The 16,549-nt window shown below is 57.4% G+C and overlaps 1 protein-coding gene across 1 annotated transcript in view; it reads right to left on the bottom strand.

The window, feature by feature from the left end:
- Positions 1-3,625: 3,625 nt before the first annotated feature.
- Positions 3,626-16,549, bottom strand: part of SETD1B (SET domain containing 1B, histone lysine methyltransferase) — a 24,190-nt gene continuing 11,266 nt past the window's right edge. The window contains exons 8-18 of the mRNA XM_024121099.3: positions 15,940-16,549; positions 15,215-15,476; positions 14,770-15,128; positions 14,577-14,682; positions 13,614-14,087; positions 11,029-12,288; positions 10,003-10,169; positions 8,626-8,757; positions 8,421-8,540; positions 8,204-8,341; positions 3,626-6,334 (exon numbers count right to left, since the gene is read on the bottom strand). Of these exons, the coding sequence (XP_023976867.1) occupies positions 6,161-6,334; positions 8,204-8,341; positions 8,421-8,540; positions 8,626-8,757; positions 10,003-10,169; positions 11,029-12,288; positions 13,614-14,087; positions 14,577-14,682; positions 14,770-15,128; positions 15,215-15,476; positions 15,940-16,549 (3,802 nt within the window). The 3' untranslated portion in view covers positions 3,626-6,160. The remainder of the gene's footprint in view (positions 6,335-8,203; positions 8,342-8,420; positions 8,541-8,625; positions 8,758-10,002; positions 10,170-11,028; positions 12,289-13,613; positions 14,088-14,576; positions 14,683-14,769; positions 15,129-15,214; positions 15,477-15,939) is intronic.

The following is a 16,549-nucleotide window of genomic DNA, read 5'->3' as shown; positions in this document are numbered from 1 at the left end:
TCCAAGGATGAGCTGTACCCAACTTTGCTGCCCTGAACCCAAACTTCTGGACTTAGGAGAGTGTTAGCCCAGGGACTTTGGGGCATCATCCTCGCTCAGCACCCACGGCACATGGTTCCTGGTGTGAGAGCTGGTAAAAGGGATCTGCACCCCTCAGCTTCTGCCCTCTACCCACAGCACGGCAGACACCAGTGCCTACTCCCTCACACCCCCGATGCAGCTCCACTCCCCCCAACCCTGCTCCTGCCGTGGACTCCATTTGAAGAGAGGCCAGTTCATACTCAAGTGTGAATGGCCCTTGCAAAAAAGAGTGACACAGTCGGGAAAGGAGCTACTGGTCCTAAAACACTTAGAAGGAAAATTTTCTTCAAAACCGGAGAAGAGGAGGTGGGGGCAAATAGGATCCCTTCTGCTTCTGATTTTTTCTTTCTTTTTTCTTTTTTTCTTTTTGTTCTTCGTGTTATTTGGTTTCTTTTTTTTTTTTTTTGGCTGCACCGCACAGCTTGTGGGATCTTAGTTCCGATCAGGGATCGAACCCCGGCCCTGGGCAGTGAGAGTGCGGAGCCCTAACCACCGGGCGGCCAGGGAATTCCCTACTTCTGATGCTTGACAGCCCTCCCTGGGGAGAAGTCAACTCAGAAATAGGAGCAGGTGGATCTCAGTGTAAGAAAAAAAAAATCAATCGGAGTTGGTACAATGGAGGAATTGGGAGGAATTTTTCCACCCCCCTCAGGTTATAGAAATCAGGGCTTCTAGGATCATGAATTCAGAAATGAAAAGAACAGCAGTGAGAAACCAGAGGAACAACGTCAGGTCCCAGGCCGGTGCTGCTGGTCAGAGATACCCTCCTTCTATTTTCCCATGGTTCATGCAAAGAAGGGAAACTCTGTAACACAGTGGGTTGCAAACTGGTGGCTCACGGGCCCGATCTGGCTCACGGGCCCGATCTGGCTCACAGATGTATTTTATTTCGTCTGCCTGGTTTTAACAAATTCGAGTCCACCTTTCAGAAGGCCAGGATATTTCACATACGAACTCTACGGTTCTGGTTCCACCTGGGACAACCAGGCAGTTCTGGCCTTGCCTTTCTGTGCAGTGACAAACCAGCTGGCACAGGGCGGTAGGTGCCTCTTCAGATGGAGCATGGGCAGAGCCGACCCTCATTAGCTGAGCACAGACTAGGAAGCCCCACCACCTGGTCAGCCTCTTGCTAGCTGTGTGTGGTCCTGGGCAAGCTACTTGATCTCTCAGTGCCTCGGTTTCCCTTGTCTGTTAAATAGGGATAATACCTCCTAGCGCTACTGTTTTTGGGTTGTTGTTTTTTGTTCATTTTGTTTGTTTGTTTGTGGCTGAGGGGCATGCAGGACCTTAGTTCCCCGACAAGGTATCAAATCCCGGGCTCCCTGCAGTGCAAGCGCGGGGTCTTAACCACTGGACCGCCAGGGGAGTCCTGCACTACGGTGAGTTTGATATCAAAGATGTTTAAAACTGTTGCTGGCACAGCGTCAGCACTATGTGTTTGCTCTTGTTATTTCTGGAGAGGGGCCTGGATGAGGGGCTCTCGCCCAAGTCTACCTGGCACCTGCCCCTCTCCAGCACAGCCCCGTCTGCTCTGTGCACGCAGACGTCTTGAGTTGAGGCTTTGCTTTGGCCCCCACAGCAGAAGCAGTGAGGGGAGGACTTTCCCTGTGGGGCTGAGGGACGGAGGGAGAGGTGGATGCATTTGAATACCATAGAAGGAGAACCATCAGCCTTGGTAGCTGAGGGAAAGGAGAAGCCCAGGATTTCCAGCCTTTGAGCTTAGGTAACCAGCGGCAGCAGTGGTGGGTGGAGGCGTGGGACAGAAACGCCATCGATCGAGGTGGAAAATAATACGGCAGCAGGTTGGAGAGGAAAGCTGAAGGAAACTCAGATTTGCACGTGTGTTTCTTTTGTGAGCCTTGGGCTGGACGCCCTGGGTTGTCCCTGTGCTGCCCTGCAAGGCTCTGCAGCATCTGCCTCCCCCACTTCCCCACCAGATCTACCTCTCAGAGCTCATTTCCTTTACTCACCCTTCCCCGTCACTCGGCTGCAGCTACACAAGCCTCCTTGCTGGTCCTCAAATACACCAGGCAGTCTTCTGCCACAGGACCTTTGCACTCACTGTTCCTTCTGCCTGGAATACCTTTCCCCCACGTCTCCACAGGCTAACTCCCTATCTCCTTTGACCCGGGTCTCCACAGGGCTGACTCCCTTTTCTCCTTTGAGTTTTGTTCACCTGTCAGGTAAGTGGGCTTCCCTGAACACCGTTTAAAATTTCGCCTCTCTTCCACCGACACTCCCTTCTCATAGCTATTTTTCTCCTTATCATAGCGTTTATTCTTCATGTTTGCCTGACTCACCCACAAGGACACAATCACCCTGAAGACAGGAAGTGTTTTTTCTCCACTCCTGTAGCCCCAGTGCCTAGAGGAGTACCTGGAACATAGTAGGTGCTCAATAAATATTTATTCAATAAATATTGAATAAGCGAATGGCCAGCAGCTGCCCCTGCCTTCTCTTTTCTGGCCCTGCCTGTCAACTCTTTTTCTGTTCCCACGAATCCAACTCTAGTGGTGTCCACCTGTCTGGATGGACAATTCCAAGAAAACAGCCCACCAATGAGAGACACCTCCCTTGCCTTCATTTCTTTGCTCGCAAGTAAGGCTGCAAAGAACGTCCTTGTACAGTATCCTTGCCTGCTCGTGGCTCTCAGGTTCAATTCCTGACAGTGGAACATTTGGGCCAAGAGTTTATGGGCATTTTAAATATTGATCATTAATATCTAATTTTTCCTCCTAAAGGTTGCACAACGAATGCTTCCAGTAACGATGCGTGAGTGCCCCTCACCCCGCGCTCACCAACCCTGGTATCTGCCACTTGACAGGGGAAGTGGTATCATGGTATAATTTGTGCTTCCTTAGTAAGAAGTGAGCTTCTTTTCAGTCACACTGCTTTTTGCTCAGGTTCTGAGCCTGTCCTTCTCAAAGATAAGTGGACATCTTCTAACAAACTCTCTGTGGGTCCCTCAGTTACCCCACCACTGGATCAGGCAGAGTTGCGACCTGTGGGGCACAGAACCTGTGGAATACCCACAACACTGCATACATTTAATTCTTCTCAACTGGTGACTGTTTTATCAGCCCCCTCCTGCCTCACAGACCAGAGTGATGTCTCCTTAGTGTTAATCATTTCTGAGGTACCACCTTTCCAAGATCTTCTAGTAATAGAAATAGGATATTTGATCTTGTTTCCTTTAATTGTAGACCATTAGCAGTGTTAGATACCTAAGGTTTTAAGAAGAGTTCTAGAAGGAAAACTTGAAAGCTGTGGAAGGTCTAGTCTGACTATAACTTGTCCCAGTTCAAAGAATCCACCTACAGGCTTAGAGTTTAAGAACAGCTGGTCTTACAGTGCTGTACGTCAATTATAGCTCAATAAAAGTGGAAGAAAAATATGTATGTTTTTTAAAAAGCAGATGGTCTGAATGGACCACCCCCCACCTAGCTCCTTCCACCCCTACCCCTGACTACCGGAGCACCCACTCCTTAGCGAGCAGGGTGTGCCCCCAACAGAAAGAGAGGAGGAGAAGAAAGAGAGAGGAGAGCAAGGGAGATGGCGTATCTGTAAGAAAAGTCAGTATATTTATGGTTTGCTTTATAAAAGTTACTATAATACAATGGTACATAGTATTGAATTCACAAAAATATGAACAAGTATTTACAGCAAGACACACCCACAACGGAAACACTTCTCTTCAAAACAAGTTACGTACGATGAGAGTCTATATGCACAAACATCCCTAAAACTTATGGGTTCTCTTCTTTGCTGGAGGAGGGAGGCGGGGGTGGGTGGGCAGGGACAAGAAAAAGAAAAAGCAGAAACCCCCAATTCTTCAAAAGCAGAGGTTTGTTCAATGAAAATGAAGGCATTGAAAAGAAAAATGAGTTGACACATTTCTGGCTATTGCAAGCCATTTCAGGGGTGGGACGGGGGTTCCTGGGGACAGGGAGGGTCCAGGCCCTTGCTCGCCCTTAGGGAAGGCTGGTTGGGCAAGGTGAGGCCAGGGTGAGGGGTGAGGCAGGACCCTGGACCCTGGTTTCCTCACATTCCCCCCGCCCCACTTCTTTTACGGGAGGAGGGGACAGACTGAAGACAGCCCCTTGGGGGCTGCAGAAGTAACTTAAATCGGCCGTCTCTACAAACTACACATTTCCTCATGTGAAAAATAAATATTTCCTCAGTTGCACAATGAGGCAGAAAACCGCAAAAGGAAGAGAAGGTTGCCGCTGTGCCCGGGTCCCCCTCCGTGTCTTAATGCCACCGATTTCATGGACCTTGAAACCGGTGGGCATAGTCTCAAACAGAGAGGGCATGGGGTAAAGAAATTAAAAAAAAAAAAAAGAAAAAGAAAAAAAGAAAAACACAACAAAACCACCAACGACAAAAAAAAAAAAAGAGAAAAATAACAATTCTTTGTACAGAATTTACATGATAACAAGCTTGACACAAGCTGAGATACCAGAGGCTCCGGGCCTGCATGTGCAGGGTCTGCAGGTCGGGGCAGCCCCGCCGGGAGCTCTCCTGTCCTGGTGAGGATGACTGCTGGTCACAACAGTCACTTTCCATAAATTATATACATGCCTGCTTTGCTTTCTGGGGTGCGGGGGACTTGCTTGTGTGTGTGTGTGTGTGTGTGTGTGTGTGTGTGTGGTTTTTTGGAAGTACAAAGAAATAAGCAAAAAATTCTTCCCACATGTTTCTACAAGAAACAATGTTCCCGAAAAAAAGTCCTTTATGGCAGCCTATGTACAGAAATCTGTTCTGAACTTCAAAAACCTATTTTTTTTCCCCTTCGTTTTGATTTTATACACGCACAAGAAAAAAAAAAATCCATGGAAAGGAACTCTAAAGAAGATGATGCCAAGGGTTAAAAAAAAAAACAAAAAACCTGTCAGACGTAGATCTGAGTTTTTAAATCTTTTCCAAGATTTTCCTTTCTCTGGGAGAAATAAATCTTCTCACTCTGAAAATAAATATGCTCTTGACTTCTTGGGGCGAGGGGCTTGCTGGCAGGGTGAGTCAGGCTATGGGCTGGGGGCGATCGGGTGAAGCTTATAAGCAAACAAAAGCAAACAAAAATACGCCACACGCATTCGGTCAGACACCCGTAGTGGCGGGACTCGGGACCGCCTGCCCTGGTGGGAGGTGCTTCTCTCCCCTGGGGGTGAAGGTGAGGGCAGGAGAGGGTAAGTAAACACAACCCTTCCAGCACCCCCCACAGCCCCCCCCTCCCCCCCACCCCGCTGGCATTCGAATGAGAAAGTAAACACTGAACCCAAGATTTGGGGGGTGGAGGGGTGTGGGGTGGCAGGGAGAGCCCCAGGGGAAATTCCTGCCTGGGACCAGCTTGGCTCCACCAGGGTCTGCTGGGGGGAGGGAGGAAGGCACCCCCAGGCTGCTGGGGAAGGAACAGACTGGAAGGGGGTCGGAAAGAGGGGGGGGGTCTTCTCACTGAGTCCACCGGCAGAGAGGGGGCCTTCCGTAGTGTTCTGAGGTCAAAGCCGCCTGGCCCGACCCCCCTCCTCTGCAGCACCTGGCCCGGCGCCCGGGCCCGGAGGGTTCCAGAACGTGGGCCGACACGCCATCAAACCACGCAGCCCCTGCCGGGGGTCCCGCTCTCTGATTCTGCCTTCACATTTCAATGGTTAAAGCGTCTTTTCTTATGAAGAGGAAGAAAAGAACGAGAAGACGAAAACAACATAGCAGCAGCATTCGTGGGAAGAGGCTGACGGGGAAGGGAAGGTGGGACAGAGAAGACAGAGAGGTGGAGGAAGGGGAGACGGCCGGGGAGGTAGGGGGGTGGGGGGAGACATTTACACCGGAAACCAAAGTCCCGAAAGGAGCATTTCTTTAAAAAAAACGAAAGAAGAGACGTGGGCTGAGAGACAGAGAAGCCCTTTCCCACTGAGGGGCCGGAGCTGCGGTGGGTCCTGGGGGTAGTGTTGGGGGCGCCGGGCCCTGGCGCGGCTGCTGGGTAGAGGGACAGCACCTGAAATGGGGGTGGGTGGTGGGGTCTGGCCCCGGGGCCAGGGGTCCACGCTCGGGCGCCGGGGGCGGCTGACATCCCCCGGCACCGGGCCTAGTTGAGGGTCCCCCGGCAGTTCTCGGAGCCGCAGAGGCAGGGGATCTTGACGTCCTCGATGGGGAACTTGTAGTCGTACGTGATCTCCTCATTGACGTTGATGTGCTGCTTCGAGTAGATGACGATCTTCTTCTGCGACTCCACGGTGATGACCTTGGCATAGCAGTTGGGCTGTGGGTGGGATGTGGTGGGGAGGGTGAGCCGACCCACTTGGGACCCCACCCGGGCCCTCCCTGACCGCAGTCCCCCAAAGCCAACTGAGCCCCGTGCTCAAGGCCTGAGGTACTGGCCCCACGACCCCACCGCCCACTGGCCACCTGCCCTAGGCCTCGGCTCCCCCATCTGGCGGACCATGGCCCCCTGTCTCTGATATTAAATAAGAAACATGACTGTAATAATAACAAATTTTGCAGAGAAATATTCAATTTACTTTTATACCACAGGTGAGCCCCAAATCTATGTTTCTAGCCCAGGCCCTACCTGTGAGCTCTAGAGAAGGGGTCAGCAAACTCCCGCCCCCAGCTGCTTGTTCTTGAAAATAAAGTTTCATTGGCACATGGCCACGCTCATCCATTACATATTGCCTATGGCTACCTTTGTTACAATGGCAGCTAAGTAGTTGCTATGAGATAGTCTGGGCCACACAGCCAAAAATACTTACTACCTGGCCCTTTACAGAAAAGGTTTGCCCGCCCGCACTCCAGGCCCCCAGATCCAACTAGCTGCTCGATATCCACCTTTGGCAGCTCAAGGAGACAACTTTGAGTCAGTAAACTCAAACCTAGGGAGTGGCCCTTCCATGCACCCAGTCCCCCAAGCATCTGCCCCCCCCCAGCCCCCACCCCGCCGCCTCCCCTCCCACCAAGCCCAGCGGCTTCTGCCTCAAAGGGCCTCTTGGTTCTGTCATCACTTGCCTGGCCTGCAGCGGCTCCGCTGCCTCTCTGAACTCGGAATAACTCCTGACCCAGCTGCCAGGGAAATCTTTCCAAAGGGACAGCAAATCCTGTCACCCCGGGGCAATAGCCGGCCTCGGCTTTTAGAGAAAGTTCTCAGCTCTGCTTACAAGGCCGAGTGACCCAGCCACCACCAACCCCGCCGACCTCATCCTCTCACCCTGCCCTCTGCCCCCACCTCCTCCCACGGCCCCTCAAACAGGCGCTCTCCCTCCCTGCCCCAGGCCTCACCTCACTCACTACCCCGCCGGGTGATTCCCTCTTATCCCTCAGCTCTCACAGGACACGCACAGCGAAGTCCCTAAGGGCCCCAGGGTACGACCAAGTCACAGTCGTGCGAGCTGGCACGTACTGAGCGCCCGCTGTATCTGCACAGAAGGCCTGCCCTCAGTCACCCGCTTGGTCCGCCCAACAACCCGCGAGGAGGGATCGTTATCATCCCAGTTTCACAGATTAGGAAACTGAAGCACCAAGACACGAAGGAACCTGCCTACGGTCGCTCACTAAGTAGCAATGCCAAGACTTGAACCTACAGCCAGGGGTACCTGTCCTCCACCTGAAGCTCCCTGTGCTTCTATCTTCACGAGAGGAGGACCGCCCTTGTTATCAACGCCCACCTCCACACCCAGACCTGTGCCATGTCAGCCGTCACTAGCCGAGTGGGACTCTTTAAGTTAAACACTCAGTCTTTTAGCCACACCGGCCACGTTTCAAGGGCTCAACACCACACACGTATGTCAGTGGACAGCAAAGACGCAGAGCGCTTCCGTCACCGTAGAAAGTTCTACTGGCCGGCACTGCCCCAGAGGCATAGAAGACGCCCGGCACGGAGAAGGCACTCTGTAATTACCAGCTGTACGGACCACGTCATGAGCGCCTCTGGTCTCATCGCGCGCATTTTACGGATGAGAAAACTGAAGCTCAGAGGAGAACGGCTCCTCGGATAAGGCCTCACACCTCCACCTCCCTCCCCGCTACCCCCGTGGGCCCCGAGCTCGGGAAGGAGGCCGCGCCGGTTCCTGTGCCCTCCGGTCGCGGGTCCTCCTGGCACAGCGGCAGGGGCGGCGGCCCCGAGCCGGGCACTCACGTTGCAGCTGTGGTTGATGAAACGCGCGAAGTTGCCGCACTTGGTGGCGTCGATGATGGTGTCGTGGTCCACCCGGAACATGTAGCTGCTACCGATGCCCTCGTCCTCGTAACGCTTCTCCCGCATGTCCGCGATCACCTGGCCAGGAAGAGGCCTCAGCCTGGGCGGGGCTGGCCGCGGCCCCTCCCCGACGCCCGTCCCGGCCGGCAGCGCTTACCTGGCGGATGTTCTGGCCCACGTACTCGATGACCATCTCGTCGGCCGCAATGGGCTCCATGGCGAACAGGCCCCAGTCGTGAATGTGACTCTTGCAGAATTTGAGCTTTTTCTTCCGGAACTGGGGGAGGGAAGGGGATGGGGGTGAGAGCCCTGGTCCCGGAGTCTGTGGCCGCCCCGGGTTGGGGGGCGGGGGCCAGCCTCACCTTGAGCTGGTTGAACTTGAGCAGGTCACTGTCACAGCTGCCAGTGAAGGAGGACAACAGGCGGCGCTGCTCGGAACGCCGCTCCGAGCCGGCCCGCGTGGAGGCGTGAGGCTGCGCTGGGATGCTCATGCCCTGTGAGGATGGGGACGAGGACGGGGACGGCGGGTGACAGGTCAGAGAGGGGTGCGGCCGCCTGGGGGAGCGGGCCGCAGGGAACCTGTGTCCCCGTCTCATCCTCGGCAGCCCCGCCGTAAGCTCTGCGGCCCTAGCTTCCCAGCTTCCTTGCTCTGAGCGTCCTGTCCTAATCGCCACCTCTCCTCTACTGGGTCCCTCCCGTCAGAATCTGAACGTGCTCAAGTTCCTCTAATCTTTTTTTCTTTTCTTTTTTTAAATTTAATTTTATTTTTTTTAAGTTCCTCTAATCTTAAACATGACGACGCATTGTTCTCGTCACTCTTGCCATCTCTTTCCTTCTCAGCTAGACGTGAAAGCATCTCCGCTTTCTGGACAGAGGTGGTGGGTGTCTATCTACCTAACACCCCGCGGCTTCACTCAAAATCACGGCTCTTCCCAGCACCCTAGCGTCCCTTCCCTCTCTTGGCCTCCCTCTTCCTCTGTCCCCACCACTGACACCTGGAGACACCTGACTCCCGTCCAGATGTTCTCCCCGGGTCGGCTCCCCCCTGCTGTGACCTTTGGTTGTCGGCTCCCCCCTGCTGTGACCTTTGGTTGTCGGCTCCCCCCTGCTGTGACCTTTGGTTAACGTTTCCGTCCTCATGATGCCTAAATTTCGGTCCCCGGACCAGACGTCCCTCTCCCAAGCTGCCTACTGTCCCCATATATCTAACTGTCCGCCAGACCTCACGACCTGGATGTTCCACAAACCCCAAAACTCAAACCATCCCGAAGTGGGGGCCCCACCTTCCTTCTCACCTCAGTGCTTGGCATCCAGCTACGCGGTCCCCAAGGCCGGACCCAGCGGCGTCCCACCCCATTCCGCCTCCTGTAACCAGCCAGGCCCCCAGTCCCATCCATTTGACCTTCTAATGTTCCAATGTTCCTGAGAGTCTTTCAGATGCATCCACTTTTTCCCACACGGCCCCCCACGTCCAACCTACCCAATTTATTTCCTTGATTTAAAGAAGAATGAAGGAAACTTCTGGAAATGCAACTCCACTCTGTTCGTCTCCCTGATTAAAACCCTTCGGAGGCTCTCCCCTGCCCGCCCCTCGGGGAGTAGCACCCTCCGTGCTCCGTGCACCAGCCCCTCTGGCTCCACAACCGCTCCCGGTGCCTGACACCCCCTCCAGGAGGGCCCCCACCCGCCTCTGCCCAGCCCGGGAGGCCTCGGGGTGTCCAGGCGCCTGATGGCCGTACCTGGGTGTCCGTGGGGGGCTCATCAGTGCTGGCGCGGCTGCTGTTGAGGTATCTGAGCTTGTCCTTCTTGTCGATGGTGTAGAAGCCCTCGCTGCGGGCACAGCCTGTCACGTGCTCCCGGATGCCGTCGTCCCGTTTCTTCTTCTTAGCTGAAGAGAGGCTGGTGGGTGGGTGTGGGTCAAGGGCCACATGGACATTCTCGGAGAGCCCCTCCCAGTCCTGCTGGAGACCTGCCCTCCCGGGCCTGGCCTCTCCACCCTCAGACCCATCTGCAGGAGGCCGAGGACGCCCCCAGCTCCACTGCCCACACCTACGCCACTTCCCTGCACCTGCCCACTGGCCAACTCCACCGCGGTCAGAACTCTGACAGGTACCCAGCTGCATGGCCTTGGGTGTGTTTCTTTTTCCACCTTCTGCCTCAGTTTCCCCATATGCAAATTGGGGCAATAACGATGCCCCATGGAATGACTACAGATGCTTAGGCTGCTTAGCAGAGTTCCTGACACAGAGTAAATGCTCAATAAACTCGTTTGGTACAACAGGGGTAAAGGCAGCGCCAGCTTCATATGGTTGTGGTAATAACCGACTGTGGTGTGGCATCGTGACTAAGAACCCAGATTCTGGAGCCAGATTTGCCTGGGTTCAAATCCCTACTCTGCTACTTCATAGCTGTGTGACTTTGGGCAGGTAACTTAACCTCTCTGAGCCTCGGTTTCTTCGGATGTAAAATGGGAATATAGCGGCCCCTACCTCACTAGGCTGTTGGGAAGATTAAATTAGGCGATGGGGGGGCGGCCAGGGAGAGTGAGCCTTCTGTCAGCCCCTGCTTCTGTCACGTTGTACAATGACATTGTTGCATTTAGCCCCGAGACCTGCCAATTCTGGCACAGGGGGCAGAGTTTCAAAGTGCCAGTGATGACTCTGTACAGAGCCTGGCACGGTGCCGGCACAGACACTGCTCCATAAGTGACAGTGACGTGCGCTATCCCGGGAAGGTGCGGCCCCCCACCCTGCGTGGCAGGATATAGGGATGGTAGACCCAGAGCGTGTCATTGAGCCAGTCCATGCCGTTGTCCTGCTGCAGCAGACGCTCGTAGGTGACACACAGGAAGCGGATGTCCTCCTCGTCGATGCCGCCATTCCAGATGTCATACAGGATGGTCATCTCCTCAAACTCCGAGCGGGGCCGAAAGAGGGGCTGCGGCGGCGAGAGCTCGGGGGAGGCTGAGGCCACGAGGTCCTCGTGGCGCTTCTTCGGCGGCCGGCGCCAGGGCCCCCGCACCTTGGCCAGGTCCATGAACTCCTCGGTGACCTCGTCGCGCCCACGGGGACCCGGAGGGATGGCCTCGGAGGGCCACTGGTTCTCTAGCTCCTTAAAGGGCAGCTTGGTGGGCTCAACAGGTGGTGGAGGCGGGGGCGGAGGAGGCTGGGGGGGCAAGGGTGGGGGGGGAGCCGGGATCCCCGCGTTCCGGAAGTCCAGGGTCACGGTCCGGGGGTCGTGGGTGCTGGGGAAGACAGGGGTCTGTGGCTGGCCTGGCAGAAGCAGGAGGTCCCTGCCCAGGGGGGCCCCTCCTGGCGGCCGGACCAAGGGCCCATCCAAGGAGAGCACAGCCGGCGGGGATCGCCGGGGCCGGCCCGGCTTCCTCTTGATGGGGGGTGGGCAAGGGGCCAGCGGAGCAGGCAGCAGGGGTGGCAGCTGGGTGGGGGCCCGAGTCTGGGCCCGCAGGACGGGTACAGGCAATGCCAAGGGCAGGGGCAAGGGCAAGGGCAAAGGGAGCGGCAGGCCCGTCTCCAGGAGCACAGGGGAGGCCAGGGGGCCAGACCGGTCATCACGCCGGCCAGCTGGGAGGGGACAGACAGGCAGGAGCAGGGGCCCACCAGGCTCGGGGAAGGTGGGGGTGAAGCTGAAGTCCCGGCCAGGTGTCCTCGGGAGGCCCCCGCTGCTCAAGCCGGGGGATGGGGATGGGTAGGAGAAGGGGCTGCCTGGCAGCTGCGGGGAGCTCAGGGGCAGGCCGCTGCTGCCCCCCGACGGCAGGGGCTCCCCGCTCGGTGTGGCCGGCACCGCCTCTGCGCTCTGCGACTTGGCCAAGCTGCCACAGAGGCCTGGAGTACGCGGGGGCTGGTCCTCGTGGGGAGGCTCCAGAGGGACTGGTGGGAGTGGGAGGTCTGGGGTCTCGGGCTCTGGTGGTGGGCTGGGTGGCCGGGGTGGTCGAGCGGGCGGCAACGGTGGCTGCAGGGGTAAGGAGAGCAGCGCCGGGGGCGCAGGCTCCGCTTCCAGGCTGTTCTCTGCCAAGAGGTGGGCAAAAACCAGACCTTTATTATTTGATTCAGACGTCCCTCAGTGCCCTACTTATGCTGCCCTACTATGCACTTGACACGTCTCTGAGTATGCACTCATACCCTCTGGGTCCCTAGGGGTTCCGTGAGTATACGGACTGTCCTCCTCCAGCTAAGCCACTCAAGGACTGCTCAGCACCCGGCCCAGTGTCAGGCACACAGTAGGTGTCTGATAAATGTTGGTGGGAGTAAATCAAAGATGCAGGAGACATGGTTGTAGCCCTTGACACTGTCTTTAGAACAGTGTTCCTGTGAACAGGGAACATCCCATGGACCAAGAAAATGAGCTCTATCAAATAAAATCCAACATGTCTCTTTGCTGCAGGACTTGTCAGAGCCTTTAAGGTTTTCTCCTAGCATTTACCTCTACTGTCACGGAACACATTTTCTAACTTATCTGCCGTCATCCATCAACCTGCCCCAGAGTGTAAGCCCCAGGTATTTTTGTCTCTTTGGTCCACTGTTGTATTATCAGTTCCTAAAACAGTACTGGGGATGACAACAGAGGCTCAATAAATACGTTTAACAATATTCAAAGACCTGTGGTTCTACTGCCAAACAACACAGAATTAAACAAAACACAGCGGGCTTCTTTCCTCAAGGACTATTACAGGTACAAACTAACCACATGTGGCTATGTAAGTTTATACTAATGAAAATGAGACAACATCACAAATTCTGTTTCACAGTGGCACTCTCCGCCTTTCAAGTGCTCTTAGCAACACTGTGTCTAGTGGCTACAGTATTGGGACAGGACAGAGAGAGAACGTTTCTATCGCTGCAGAAAGTTCCATTGGACGGCGGTGTTAGAGCCTTTAACGTGCTTTGTGCAGCTCCACCAAGATGGTGGAGGGGGCAGCGTCCACGGCCCCTCTCGACTGGCCCGGCACCCCGAGGCCTCCTCTGCTGCTTTCTGTCACTGAAATGAGCATACGCACCCGCACCCACACCCCCTCTTTTGGGAGCATCTCATGGGACTAATTAATGGTCCAGGGACTAAACCCCAGGGAAATACCGACAGAGGAATGGTGACAGCAGCAGACCCCTCTGGGATCTACCAGGTGCCAGGCTCCATGCTGGCACACCCTAAGTCATCTCACTCTATCCTCCCATATGACCTCATAGGGGAAGCACAACCCACGGATCCCATCTTACAGATGAGGAGACTGACTCGTGAAGGTTAAGTGATCAGTATAAAGGAGCCCGGGCTCATTCTCATGGTGAGGACATCCTGCCTCCATGCCCACCGCCCTCCCAGGGGCTGCAAGTGTTACCTGGGGCGGGCTCCGGGGATGGCAGGGGCCGGGCCTCCATCTCTCCAGCAGGGGGCTCTGGAGACAGCAACCTGGCCCCTTCCTGGTTCAGGCCCGGCTCGTCGAGGGGCTCCTTGCAGCCAGCCAGCTCCTCGACACCCACAGGCACGGGGGGCTCTTCCAGCATTGGGGTCCGAGCCTCGGAGGCCTCGTCCTCAGCCTCGACGTCCACCTCCTCTTCTGGGACCAGCGACTCCGTTGTGGATGCTCCCGTGGCCAGGTCCTCAAAGTCCTCGTCAGGAGCCGCGGGAGCCATGCTTTCATCTGCAGCTGCCTCCTCCCCTTCCCCCTCCTCCTCCTCCCCTGCCGCCAGTTCTTCTTCATCTTCTGAGGGTGCTGAGGAGGACTCGGAGCTTGATTCGAAGTCAGAAGACTCAGAGCTCTCACTGGAGGACTCGGCTCCAGCCTTGGAGGCGGCCATGCTCACTGTCTCCTCTAGGCGGGGGACACAGGCAGGGGCGCTGTCGTTATCTGCTGTGCTCCAGCCAGGGACTTCCCCAGAGGTCTCACAACCGGCGGCGCTGGGCTGGACACAGCCCTCGGGTGTGTGGGGGCATGTGTGCGCGCCTGTGTCGCTACTAACTAGTCATCACGTTTTTTTAAGCTGAGGTGAAATCCACGTAACACAAAACTAACCATTTTAAAGTAAACGATACAGCGGTATCTAGCACGTTCGCAACGTGGACAACTAGCACTTGTCTAGAAGCAGCCCGTTCCCTTGAGCTACCGCCCGCCTGTCCACCACGCCCTCACCCCAGCACCCACTAGTCTGCTTTCTGTCCCTGTGGACTGACCCGTGCTGGACACGTCACGAAAAAGGAATCGGAGGGCACGCCCTGTTTGTGTCTTACTGAGTTCACACTTCAAAGTCAAGAAATTTGCCCTGGGCAGAGGGACCCGGGCTGGGCCAGGAGCCCCGCTCACCTCCAGCTGAGTCCCCCTCTTCCTTCTCACTCGGCTCCGACAGGGCTGCGGCCTCGTCGCCGTTCTCAGACCCATCTCCGTCGTCACTGTCTCCGTCATCGTCATCCTGGGGGAGGGACGGAGGAAAGGTGAGCGAAGGGCCCCCTCCCCCGGCCCGGCCCGGCCCCCCAGGCCTCCCCAACCCGAGTGGTACCTTATCTGACGTGGATGAGGTCGAGGAGGAGGAGATCTGGCTCCGGGGGCCCTCCTCGCCCTCCCCCTCCTCCTCCTCCTCCTCCTCCTCCTCCTCCTCCCCCTCCTCCTCCTCCTCCGTGCTTTCTCGCTCCTCCTTGTCGGAGGCCGAGGATGAGGGTGAGCTTGTCGAGGACCCCGAGGACGAGGACGCCGACGACGATGAGGACACCGACAGCGACTCCTTCTCATCCTCCTCCCCGCCACTGTCCAGCTCCAGGGGCCGGGCTGGCCGCCGCCGCACACCCACGCCCTTGGGGTCCCGCTTGGCGAGCTCACAGGGGGCATCCGCCATGTCGCGGTCCCGCTCCCGCTCAGACTCTGTGGGGAGGACGGGCTGTCAGAGCTGGGCCAGGGGCGCAGGGCAGGAGAAGATCCCAGCACCCAGCGAGGGGAGGGGCGCGAACCTTCATCCTCCTCATCCACGGAGGCTGAGGGTCGCAGCCGCTTCTGGTCGCCAGACGAGGCGGTGTCCGGCGGCTCTTTCCTCTTGACCTTGAAGGAGGGCAGGCGGATGGCCCCGCGCAGCCCGATGCTCAGGCCCAGGCCCTCGTAGCCCAGGCCCTCGCCCTTGCCCCACGACTCCAGAAGGCAGGAGGCGATGCGGTCCTTGGGCTTCGGCCTGTCCTCGTCCTTGGGCTCGCCGGACTTCACCGGGGTCAGCGAGGCCTGGGGCGCAAGAGAGGAGGCGGAGGTCACCACGGTTACGGCGCTGCCACCAGCCCTGTCCCCTGAGCAGCCTGCCGTCCCCTCAACAGTGACAGCCACGTGGTAACCGGGCCCTTCCTTTCCTGGAACCTACCTCATTTTGTGCCGGCTACTCAGGAAGCCCCCGGGGCCCCACTCTGCCTCCCTGACCCTCGGCTTCCTCACCTGCAAAGCGGCCACTACGGCTGCCCGCATCGGAGCGGGGGCTCTCGCACTTGGGAGGTTGGAATCCAAGAGAAACGCATTGTAAGTACACACCTGTGTCATCGACACACCGGTCTCACAAAACAACACTCCCGCTATCCTGCCTTGGGGGTCTGGGTGGCGGTGTTTCCAGTACGGTGCCCGGGGAGGAGAGAGGCTGCCTGGCCGGGTCTCTGCCTCCCGCCCGCCCGCCCCCGGCAGGGCCGCGCCGCCCGCCCACCTTGGCCATCCGCTCCTTCTTGTCCCACCACTCGTCGAAGGCCCGGAAGGCCACCACCTCCACCATCTTGCGGTTCAGGTCCCGCTTCATGATGGCCTTGAGCTCTTTGAGCACCACCAGCAGGACGCCGTCCACCGTGGCCTTGTGCGGGTCCTCCTGGCGCGGCACGTAGCCCGGCGGCGGCACCGACGGGTCAAACTTGGGCAGGGGCGGCCAGGGCTGCCCGCGGCCGGGGCCGGTGCTGCTCAGGGAGAAGGGGCCCCGGTAGGGCGGCAGGTTGACGAACTGCAGCCCAGCGGAGGCGGCGGCGGCGGCGGCGGCCATGAAGGGCGGGTAGGGGCAGGCGCCCTGGCCCGTCATCAGACGGCTCAGCATTTGCGTCTGCATCTGGAAGGACATGGGCATGCCGCCCCACTGGCCGCCCAGCACGTGGCTCATGTCCACCTGCATCACGGGAAACAGCCCCGGTGGGAAGGGCGGCAGCGGCGGCAGAATGGGCGGGGGCGGGACGCCGGGCGGAGGTGCCGGCAGCGGGGGCGGGGGCACCGTCACTGCCGGGTGGGCTGGGGGCGGCGGGGGCGGGGGCGGGGGCAGGGGCGGGGGCATGGGG

Source organism: Physeter macrocephalus, unplaced genomic scaffold (genome assembly GCF_002837175.3).
Source record: "Physeter macrocephalus isolate SW-GA unplaced genomic scaffold, ASM283717v5 random_227, whole genome shotgun sequence".
Lineage (NCBI taxonomy): Eukaryota > Metazoa > Chordata > Mammalia > Artiodactyla > Physeteridae > Physeter > Physeter macrocephalus.
Note: the sequence above shows the minus strand (reverse complement) of the source record. Positions and strands in the feature narration are given on the sequence as shown.